Raw genomic sequence first — 11,035 nt, 5'->3', positions numbered from 1 at the left:
AAGGTACAGGAACTTCAGGATGGACTTGGACAGAGGAGTGGACAAAGAGAAAAGGGAGGGAAGATGATAGGAAGTGGGCCATTTTAGAACAGGAAGTCAAAGGAAGGTGGTGTGTTTTGGTTCTTAGTTTTACTGTTTTGCTTTTTATTTTAAAAAAAAGAACGATAATTAAAAGTGAATCGTTTAAAAAAAAAACCAAAAACACCAACAGGGGATGGGGAGAGAGGCGTGAGGAGGGCCACCCCCGTGGCAACCCTTCCCAGGGTCTGAGGATGGAGTGGGGATGGGGTGGAGATGAAGGGAAGAGCAGGGAGATAAATGTGAGGGGTCAGGGAGGGGGCAGGCTGGGGTGGGGGGGCGAGGGGGCCTCTAAAAGGAGATGGAAGAATTCCTTGCCCCAAACGAAGTCAATACGGGGATAGAGGTTCTGGAAGCCGAGGGCTTTTCTGAGACGGGGCTTGAGGTCTCATTCGACCCGCTCATCTCTTTAGATGGTTTAGTGGCCTGGAACACAAACAGGGGTCAGGGGTCAGAGAGAGGAAGGGAGAGCCTTCATGCTGGCCCCCAGCTGAAGCTTTAAAATAGGAAAAACCCTCCACATGTCCGAGAGAAAAGGAACTGCAGAAGGAAGAAACCATCTGAAGAGAGCGGTCCCTTTGAGACGGGGCAGGGGGGGCACAGCAGGGCAGGAGGGGGCACGGAGTTGGACCAAAGGGCCCGGGAACTGGGGTGGGAACACAGGTCCAAGGTTACTGATAGGAAAGAGAGAAGGTGGAACAGAGAGACCAGAGAAGCACAGGGAGACGGCACCAGGGCCAGCAGAGAGGGAGATGGGGCGGGGAAGAGGACAGGGGAGGGAGGAAGGAGAAATGAAACGTTAGCGGCCACAGGGCGCATGCCCTGGGAGCAGGGAGGGAGTCGGTGGGCTCGTAGTCCCAAAGGGCCTCAGCCCAGCCCGGGGCCCTGCCGACCTCAGCGGGAGGCTTATTCTAAGCAGAAGGTCTTGGGGTGGCATCTGAGGCGTGAGCGTGTCCTCCCCGGGAAACACTTCGCTGAAGAACCTCCCCACCCCCACCCCGCCCGGGAGGGCTGCACGGAGCCTCACTCCCACCTGCTTCAGGTATAGCTGCTTCTCCGGCTTTGGGCTGGGCCTGGCGAGGAGGGAGCTCACTCCCCGGTAACATGTCCCGCACTCACAGTCAGCTCTGATAGTTAGAAACAGCCCAAGCCCTTCCCCGCCTCCAGCAACCCCCTGCAGCTGTACGGGTCCTGGAGGTTTGTATGGTTCTCAGAGCTGCCTGCATCGCCTCCACCTCCAGGGGAGGATGTGGGGCAAACGCAGAGTCCCGGGCCGGCTCCAGAATCCACCTCCGGTGTGGGCTCCGGGGCCTGCATATTAGGCAGGCGCCCCAACCGAACCTGCTGCTCATTGGACTGAGGTCCACTGGGTCAGGGCTACGCGGCCGGGTTTTCTCCTGTCCCTCCTGGCCTTGCTCAGCGTATTTACTGATAAAGAAGACAGAAAGGAAGAGAGAGGACTGGAAACAGCCGTGGCCCATGGCCAGAGGCCTCCTGCCGGTTAGGTCTGAACAGGTCAGTCTGTTTCCCACGACCTGTATTGGCAGCCAGCTGCTGGGTCAGCTCTCCCGGAGGCCTTGCCTGGGAAAGCCAGACCGAGCCCCCAGCAGCCTGGAAGGGAAATGCGATCGCAGGCAGCCTGACCGCTGACAGCGAGCCCGCCCTTGGCCGCTGGTCTTTTTCCCCAATGAGCGCGTGATTCATCTGGGGTTTGCTCACCACACTGCAGGCTGCAGTCACATTTCCCCCCACTCAAGGCACGTTCCCCCTTGGGGTCTCCCGCCCTCTCCTCTACTATGGCCACACATTCCTTACTCCAAGGGTTCCAGGCCCCGGATCCTTCCATTCACTCGGGCCTTTGCCAAGAGCCAGGGGCCGGGCATAGCCCCTTGATGGCAACGGAGAGCTCTCTTACTCTGTCACTTACCCTGGGCTCCTGTCCGGCCTGTCCCCCCCCCGCCACCCCTTTTTTTAAGTTCTTTCTACCGTGTCTCCTGCATCTCTTCACATCTCACCAAGTCCCGGACCAGCTGTTTGATTCCCTCCGGGCTGTCCTTTGTTCTCAATTCATCTCTAGTTAAAAGCTTTTCTCTGTTCCTCCCCTTTAGCACTTGTCAAAAGCCTCCATCTATGTCTATTCTGAGCTTCGGTCTTTAAAACATCTGCCTTCCCACTTGGGCCTCTAACTGGCCCTGCATTCACCCAGGTGATGTCCCCCCACACCCCTCTCACAGCGCTTGGCAGAGTCACATGGATGGGATGCCCCCACCCCCTGCCAACCTCTTCTTCACGGAGACCCCTTACAGTTGCTCTGTGAGCCTCTGTCTGGTCAAGCTCTCTCAGGCCCTAGTCCCTCTCGGGAGACTGACCAGCTGCAGCAACAGCCACAACCCACTTCCTGAAGCGGAGGGAGCATGTCCAGCTGTGGCCGTGGCCTCGCCCTGCGCTGCTCAGAATTCTCAGGTGACACAGCTGCTGTCTCTGAAGGTTCCTGCCACTTGCATTTCCCCAGCCCGTCCTTCCCTGTTGCTCCCAATTATGCCCAGAGGAGCAGAGCTTTGTCAGGTGTTTGGCTTTCTGCTGGGGGAGGCTGGAACCCTTAGGCTGAACCCTGCGCCCTCCTCTTCCTGTGGGACACAGGCTAGCGGCCTCTCTATGCCCTCGCACGCTGACCGGTCCCTCCACGCTATGACGCGCAGATTCCCACACGGGCGTAGATCATCCTGATGCAGCAGACCCTGCTGGCACTTCCTCCGGGACCATCCCCAGTGCCACCTACCCGCTGCCCACAAGCCCTTCTTCCTTCCTATTTGCCGGAACCAGGCACAGGGCTGTCAGGAGAGACGGGGCTTCTCGCAGCCCAAGGGGGGTGGGTCCTGAGAAATACTAGTATATGGCAATTTCAAGCAATCCCTTCTCCTTGCCAGTGGCAGGTGTAGGCAGGGCAATGAGGCAAGAGGGGCGATCAGATGGGGGCTTCCGGGGAAGATTCTCCTGCCCCTAAGAAGATCTGTGTCCTGGGGCCCCTGGAATGAAGGCAGCCCTGGGGGCAGGGCAGAATGCTGGGCCAACAGGACCCAAATAGAAAAGAAACCCGTTTCCTGACATTCTTGCGCTGCTGGATTCCCCAGCCCTGGGTTCTCCCTGCCTCCAGACTTCCGTCTTGTTACCGAATACCTTCCTCATTGTGTAAGCCAGGGGTCCTCAAACTTTTTAAACAGGGGGCCAGTTCACTGTCCCTCAGACCGTTGGAGGGCCGGACTGTAGTTTAAAAAAAATCTATGAACAAATTCCTATGCACACACTGCACATATCTTATTTTGAAGTAAAAAAACAAAACGGGAACAAATACAATATTTGTATTTGCATGTGGCCCGCGGGCCGCAGTTTGAGGACCCCTGGTGTAAGCCATTTAGAATTGGAGTTTCTGTGACCTGCCGCTAGAAGCATTCCAACTGATACCGAGGCCCAAAGCTGCTCCCCAGTGCTCCAGGCAGCAGCGCCCAGGTCACTGGTGCCATCTCACCCACGCTCCCTGCAACCCAGAGCTCAGGCTCCCTGACAAGGCAGGAGAGTCCAGCGTGAAGACAGGCAGACCCGGGCCCAAGTCCCAACGCTGCCACCGCCTCGCGTGGGACCCTAAGCAGGGTCTCCCAGGGCTTTCACGTGCTCACCTGCCTGGCAGGGCAAACAGTCCCTGCAGCATCAGAGCAGGTGAGACGATGCCACACAGAGCACCAGGCCCGGTGTCTGTACTAAGGACGCAATACCTGGGAGCTGTGATTATTACGCTATTTTAACATTTCAAGTCTGCTTTGTCTATTTCCCCCTGGATTGGGCCTGATATGCGGCAAATTCATCCATTCATTCATTCATTCATTCATTCACCTACCGGACAAATATTTACTGAGTCCCTACAGCAGTGGTTCTCAACCTGTGGGTCTCCAACCTGTGGGTCGCAACCCCTTTGGGGGTCGAACGACCCTTTCACAGGGGTCACCTAAGACCATCGGAAAACACATATATAATTACATAATGTTTTTGTGATTAATCACCATGCTTTAATTATGTTCAATTTGTAACAATGAAAATACATCCTGCATATCAGATATTTACCTTACGATTCATAACAGTAGCAACATTACAGTTATGAAGTAGCAACAAAAATAATTTTATGGTTGGGGGTCACCACAACAGGAGATACTGTATTAAAGGGTCGCAGCATTAGGAAGGTTGAGAACCACTGCCCTACAGGGATTAGCAGTGACAAAGCAGATTGAGCACATGTGTTTTAAGATATAAAGTTATGAGGATTAAATATGATACATGACTACTAGTATTTTCTATCTGAATCTCCATCTTTCCCCCCATCCAAGTCCTGCCCTGCTCTGTGCCCTGGTTGGCTGACACCCCCCACCTCCCGCCACCCCCCGCCCCCGCTTTGCTGACTAGCTTCTGGTTGGGTTATGGCAGGATGGAGAGAGAAGGGGTGATGTTTCTTCTCCACTACCTCCCTCCTTGGGGTCATGTTGCAGGCAGCAGCCCTGCCCTCCCTACAGCCCTGCTCTCCAGTCTCTCTGGGCTCCCTAAACTCTATGCCCTCTGCCTCCCCACTCCCCAGGGAGGCCCAGCCTTCTGCTTTCACTAGTCCCTGGGTACCTCAACATCCCTGTGCTTTCCCTCATCCCTCTGGGTGGTCCCTTCATTACAGTCCACCCATTTGAGCCACCTGAGAGGATACAGCGGGTGCTCACAGAGCTCCCAGCCCTCGGAGAGGAGGGGCTGTCCACAGGGGCACCAAGACCTGGGTCCTTGCACCCCTGGGAATCTGGCCGCCATGCCATCCCTGGATCTTGAGCACAACATCCAAGGGGTTTTTCTCAACTGTGTCTCTGATTTCTCTGTAGCCTCGGCCACTGTTGCATCATCTCAGAACCCCCATTTCCCGGCCGTGAGGTGGGAATGACGTTGGGATTCCTAGGTGCCAGTCCTGGCTCTAATCCACCTTGCTCTGCACCCCTGGGAAGTCCCTTTCCATCTCTGAGCTGTCCCTCGGCTGTAAAGGAGGCGGCTGGACTCACCCATTTCTAACCTCCTACCTCTGAGCCTAGAACCTTCTTTATGTCCCAGCATCTGGACATTTCACAACCCCAACGCCCAGAACAGGCCTGGCATCCGGGACCTGCTGAGAAATAAGTCACGGAACCAAACAAGTGCCCTAACGGCCTCTCAACATCTAGGCCCAGGGGCCACCCTGCACCTCTGGGCCGGGCACCCGGGCACCCGGGCCCACAGGGCAGGAACACCCACGGTGAGGTCAACTCTGTACCCCACGGCTGCGAATCAACACCCCTGCCACTCCTTCCCATGGGGGGAGGTGAAGTCTCTCTCCTTCCGCCCCTCCCCATCCGACGTCCACGGCAACACACTGAACCCCAAGCACCAGACTGAGCTGCAGGTGCAAGCTGGCTTCTCCCTCAGCTGGGCGATGGCCTGGGAGCTAAGAGGGAGGCTGAAAGGAGATTTGGGGGGTGGGGTCCCACAGAGCAGGCGGGATTGAGAGTGGCGAGAAGGCAGTGGAGAAGAGGGGAGTGGCAGAAGATGAAGGGGCATCTAAGTCCCCCTCCCACACCCAGGGCAGGCCAGGTCTTAGAAGGACCCCGTCATCGGGGCTGGTGGGGACAGGAGTCTACTCGCTCCCCCTCCTGCGGAAGCAGCTGGGGAGAGGGCTCTCTGGCCCTGTGTGAGGCCTGGCTGCGAGCCTAACTCCTAGCCCAGATCCAGAGCCCTGGGATTAGGGAGAGGAGAGAGGAGATGGCTCAAGGGGCTGCTGGGGCGGTCCTGGCAGGGGGACCTCTCTGGGCATCGGGTGGGAAGGCAGTCATGGGGACAGTGGCCGGAGGCGGCCAGCACACAGCACTGCAGGGGCGGGGGCGGGGGACTGGGTAGGGCCGAGGTCCTGTTCCCGTGGTGCCCACCTTACCTGCTGCTGGGCCTGGATCCTCATGTACTCAGCCCTCTGCTTGCCATGCTTGCCTTTGTCGGGGCTGCCGGCCTGGCCCTGGGCTGCCTTCAGCCTAGAGGCCCCTGGAGTCACCACCTTCATGGGCGGCACGCTGCCTCCGCCGCTCTGCAGGAAGAAGAGCCGGGTCAGGTGGGGGGGGGGGCATACAGGAGCCCCAGGCACTGGGCGGGGTCTCTGGGGCAAGGACCTCTTCAGTGGGCCCTGGAGACCCCTCCAGGCTCCACACCCCTGCCCAGGACTCAGGGCCACTCTCTGAGGCCAGGGCAAGGCCTCCCTGAGAGGTGGCAGGGGTACCCGCTAGGTTCCTGACCACTCCGCTCCCCAGTGAGAACTCGGTGGTGTTTCCTTGGAGAGCCCAGAGGCAGCTGGCACCCCCTGGGGGAGCCACTTCTAATGTAACACCCCCACTCCCAGCAAGGGGCACCATCCTGAGCCCCGGAGAGCAGGCCTGAGATGGGGGTGGGGTGTGGGTCTTTATAATGGCAAACAGAGCAGGATTGGCAGCCCCAGGCCCACATCTCCTCCCAATGGGAGGATGGGGGTGCAGTCTCCCTAAGATGGACCAGTCCAGCCCCTTGAACCACTCGAGGTACCAGACCTGCCCGGAAGGGCCCTGGGAGTCCAGAGGCGCAGGCAGAGAACGACAGAGACAGAAAGAGTCACACAGGAGGGGAGGGGAGGGGGTGGGGGGAAGAGCGAGAACACTTTATTTGTTGGTTTACAGATACAGAGCAGAGGAGAGGCCCTGGTCCCTGCCAGGCCTGGATGGGCTGGTCCCTGGGGAGGCCAGCTTCCCAGCCTCCTCGGGCTCAGCCTGCAAACCCTGCCCGGCGCCAGGCTCCCAGGAGGGTGGCAGGAGCTGAGAGAAGGCCAGTGGGAGACGGGGGCTGTCTGGGTGCTCCTGCAGCCCCCAACTCCCTCCAGCTCTGAAGATGGAGAGACTGGAGCATTAAGGCAGGAGGGGAGAACAGGGGAGGAGGCAGCCACCTTGGGCCTGGGGGGCAGGGGTGGGAGGCTGCCAAGGGGCCTCTCGGAGGGGGCCGTGCCCATCTGGCTCAGCGTGGCTTCCAGCTCCCGGAGCGTCTCTTCCAGGCTGTCCATCCGCTGGGGGGTGGCACCCCTCACTGTGCCGCCGAGGCCAGCACCAGGCTGGCCCTCACACTGCCCACTGCCAGGTCCAGAGTCCTTGGGGGTCTCCTCTGGGTGGTCTTCTCTGGTCTCAGCAGTGGAGGGCTCTTGAGTTCTGTCTGGGGCTGGTCCCCGAGAACAGGGGACCCTGGCTCCTCCCTCTTCCTGACTGTAGCCCCCTGAGCCCTGTCTCTTCAGAGGTGGCCCTGCCTTCTCGGGCATCCAGCTGCTGCTGGGCCTGGAAGCCTCGGCCACCACCTCTGGCGGGGCCCTCCCACTGCCAACCAGGGTCCGGGGTCTCGGGGTGGGGGTTGTTCTGGGACCGGGCTCCTCCAGCCTGGCCTCTGGTGGGGAGGGAGGGTTGGGGGCACACTCCGTCAAGATGATCCGGGGGATGCACAAGGCCCTGGCACCCGGGGCCGCCTGGGGGGAGAAGAAAGATGAGGGAGAATATGATCCCTGCAAACTAAACCACCAGAGCTGGGACGGGGGCTTAGACGATGGGTGAGCCCAGCCCCTTTCTTCCATAGAGGGGGAAACTGAGGCAGGGGAGGGGCCTGAGTGAACTCAGCAATTAGAGGCAAAGCTGGGACTAGGAATCAGGCCTCTTCCCAGCACACCCTCCAGTCTCCCACGTTCGGGCAGAGAAGCCAGTTTACCTAGAAGCACAGACACAAGCTGACTTCCCCTTGCCCATGCTGAGTCCTGGGAGCAGCTCTCCCAGGCACCCGCCTCAGTTTGCCCACCTGTGCAATGGGATAGCAATATGAGGGGCGGGCGGAGAGTCAGTGAGCTCACGTGGGCATGGCTTGGCACTGGGCCTGGCACCCTGCAAGTGCTTGATAAACACAGCTGTTTGTTGGATTGAACTGAATGATGGAGGCCAGCAGCCTGTGAGGGTGAAGACCAGATGTTGGCCTCTGGCCTCTGAGGGTTAGGCTGTCATCGTCATCACAGGCCAGAGACTCCTGCCCTCCACCCTCCACTTTCAGAACTTCCTCCAAGGGTTTCACCACCAGGAGGTGGGGGAGGTGGGGGGCGTGGCGGCGGGGGGAGCTCAGCTGGACCAAGTCCCTCTGTTGCACACAGGCTCGGGCAAAGCTAGAGCACCTGCTTCTGTGTGAACACCCCTCGCTTTGGCTTTGGAGCGGCCACAGAGACCCCCCCAAACTGAGTGAGCCCTGGTCTAACTCTGAGCACCAGTTTTGGGCCAGCTCTGTCACGCACGTCTTCACCTTTCATTCCCACTGTAACCCACCAAATGGCTCTCACCTTCTTCACAAGGTAGAAACCAAGGGTGGGGAGGGTCATGTGACTCGCTCAAGGTCATTTACCCACAGCTAGTTAGTGGCAGCGCCAGGACTTGAACCCAGGTAGTCTGGCTCCAAGTCCAGTGCTCTTTCCACTAAAAGGAGCCACAGGGAACATTTGCGGGGGGGGGGGGCAGCAGGTTCCCCAGCCTCCCTCCCACCAGCCCTGCCACCTGCTTACCTGAAGACGGGGGTGCAGACTAGGAAGGCAGAGAGGGTGACCCATGCCTGCCCGGCTCCACTGCCCGATGGTGCCTCGGGGTGCAGGGGTGAGCCAGGCCCCAAAGGCCCGCGGAGGGGCTTTGCCCACTGGGCCCCTTCTGATTGGCTCTGAGCCAGAAGGGGCAGGGGCTGGGGGCCGCAGGCACAGCCCTCTGGGGAGCCCTCCCATAATGCTCATCCCCAGACGGCTCCTCGGACGGCTCTGTGTCCATCCTGCACCCAGCAGACAGCACTGCCCCCCATCTGGCGCCTGTCTGCTCCCCCTGGCCAGGGAGCCAAAGCACCACCAGGCCTCAAGCCAGGCCAGAAATCGGGTGGTGGCCAGCATGGAGCCCACGGCGGGCCAAGGAGAACCAACGAGGCAGGTGAGCCTGTGTGCACTGGAGGCTGCCCGCCAGCGTGGAGTGACTGAGCAGAGGGAGAGATTCCCAGTCCACCCACCCAGGTTGCCCCCCCAAACACAGCCCCCCAGGGGTGCAGACAGCAAGTCCACCCCCGAGTTCCCAAGAACGAGTAAAAAGGAAATAAGTGCAGGGGACAGCAGCAAGGACTGAAGTTAGAGAGAAAGGAGAATTTCCCAAACGCTGAAAGATACGGAGCCAGCAGCCAAGGAAGGGCGCGGGTTTCTTCCATTCCAAGCTCCCTGACCAAGAGGGCAAGATGGGGCCATGGGCCTGAGAGGGGCTGAAATGAGCTCCCCCTGGGGAGTCCTGGCCCCAGTGCAAGGCACAGATTCTTGTGGGAGAAATGAACCCCCCCGCCTGGCACAGGCAGCAGAGTAGGGGGGCAGGAGGCAGCAGAGTAGGGGGGCAGGAGGCAGCAGAGTAGGGGGCATGGCGGAGACTTAGACAAGGCTCAGGACAAAGTCAGATTTTGAGTTGGACTTAAAGTCACCTAGTGAACAAGGTCCAAACTCCCATCTTGGACCGAGACAAAACCCAGGCTGCAGGCCAGACCTAAACTCGGGCCACAGATTGGAATAAAATACCCAGACCCCCATGGGCCGACCCGAATGAAGCCTGTAAGAAAAAGCAGACCCGCCCTAACCGGTTTGGCTCAGTGGATAGAGCGTCGGCCTGCGGACTCAAGGGTCCCAGGTTCGATTCTGGTCAAAGGCATGTACCTTGGTTGCGGGCACATCCCCAGTAGGGAGTGTGCAGGAGGCAGCTGATCGATGTTTCTCTCTCATCGATGTTTCTAACTCTCTATCCCTCTCCCTTCCTCTCTGTAAAAAATCAATAAAATATATTTTAAAAAAAGAAAAGAAAAGAAAAAGCAGATCCAAGGGGCTACTGGCTGCCAGGCTGCTGGAGTCCCAGGGATGGAAGGAAGGGTTGTGCACCTGTCCTTGGAGGCGGGGGAGTGGTGGGGTGGGAGTCCAGGTGGGTGAGGCTGTGGCGGTGGTGGGGACCCAGGGATGTGACTGGCATCTTAGCAGGTTAGCGTGACAGGTGAAGAGAGGAAGCTGTGGAGGCACAGGCAGAAAGAGCTCTGTGAGAGGTGGGGGCAGCCTGTTACCTTCCATGTGGGGCCTGGGGCTGAGCCCCCGGGGGGCCCTGAGTCCTGGGGGGGCAGCAAGGTAGGGATCGGCTGGCAGCAGGGCGTGGGGGGGAGGGAAGCCACTGAGCTTCTCTCAAACACCTGGGGAGCAGAAAGTGGGGGAAAGTTTGGAGGAGACGCACAGGGAGGACAATGGAGGTGCTGGTCTATGGCTCAGGCACCACGGGAAGGGGGGGCCTGGGCTGGCACTGGGATCCCAGCTTCACTCCTTGGCCCCTCACAGTCGTCACTGGCCACTCTGCCCTCCTGTTTGTCTCGTCTCCAGAAGCCCTGGGAGTCCAGGGTCTGTGGCCACTCAGGGAGGGGGCTGGGAACACTGGAGTCTGAGTGACTTGGGATGGGTTCGAGGCACTTGGGTATTAAATGTTCAAAGAACATTCAAGGGCGGGGGGTCGCGGAGCACAGGGGGGTCTCAGGGCAGTTGGGGGTGGTTCACAAAGACTGAAATCAAAAACCTCGCCTGGTCGGTGTGGCTCAGTGGTTGAGCATTGACCCATGAACCAGGAGGTCACAGTTCGATTCCTGGTCAGGGCACAAGCCCAGGTTTGGGGCTCAGCCCCAGTAGAGGGTGTGCAGGAGGCAGCTGATCAATGATTCTCTCTCATCATTGATGTTTCCATCTCTCTCCCTCTCTCTTCCTCTCTCTGAAATCAATAAAAACATATAAAAATATTTTTTAAAACCCAAACCTGCAGGGAGAGACTTTAGACCC

General features: G+C 58.9%; 2 protein-coding genes across 2 annotated transcripts in view; both read right to left on the bottom strand.

The window, feature by feature from the left end:
- Nucleotides 1–6: 6 nt before the first annotated feature.
- Nucleotides 7–11,035, bottom strand: part of SRCIN1 (SRC kinase signaling inhibitor 1) — a 37,274-nt gene continuing 26,245 nt past the window's right edge. The window contains exons 19-20 of the mRNA XM_014536223.1: nt 6,062–6,208; nt 7–504 (exon numbers count right to left, since the gene is read on the bottom strand). Of these exons, the coding sequence (XP_014391709.1) occupies nt 370–504; nt 6,062–6,208 (282 nt within the window). The 3' untranslated portion in view covers nt 7–369. The remainder of the gene's footprint in view (nt 505–6,061; nt 6,209–11,035) is intronic.
- LOC102251979 (basic proline-rich protein-like) lies at nt 6,215–9,863 on the bottom strand. Its single transcript, XM_005861917.2, has 2 exons — nt 8,723–9,863; nt 6,215–7,654 (listed from the first exon to the last, which is right to left on the bottom strand). Exons 1-2 carry the CDS (start codon nt 9,089–9,091, stop codon nt 6,656–6,658), a joined length of 1,368 nt encoding a protein of 455 aa, XP_005861979.1. The 5' UTR covers nt 9,092–9,863; the 3' UTR covers nt 6,215–6,655.

This window comes from Myotis brandtii, unplaced genomic scaffold, assembly GCF_000412655.1.
Source record: "Myotis brandtii unplaced genomic scaffold, ASM41265v1 scaffold157, whole genome shotgun sequence".
Taxonomy (NCBI): domain Eukaryota; kingdom Metazoa; phylum Chordata; class Mammalia; order Chiroptera; family Vespertilionidae; genus Myotis; species Myotis brandtii.
The sequence above is the reverse complement of the archived record's forward strand: the minus strand, read 5'-3'. Positions and strand labels throughout refer to the sequence as shown.

Excerpts from the sequence above, each read along its gene's own strand:
- LOC102251979 (XM_005861917.2), bottom strand. The coding sequence starts at position 9,091 with ATGCTGGCCACCACCCGATTTCTGGCCTGGCTTGAGGCCTGGTGGTGC. Across the intron at positions 7,655-8,722 it reads GTCTGCACCCCCGTCTTCAG|GCGGCCCCGGGTGCCAGGGC; the intron begins GTAAGCAGGTGG and ends TTCTCCCCCCAG.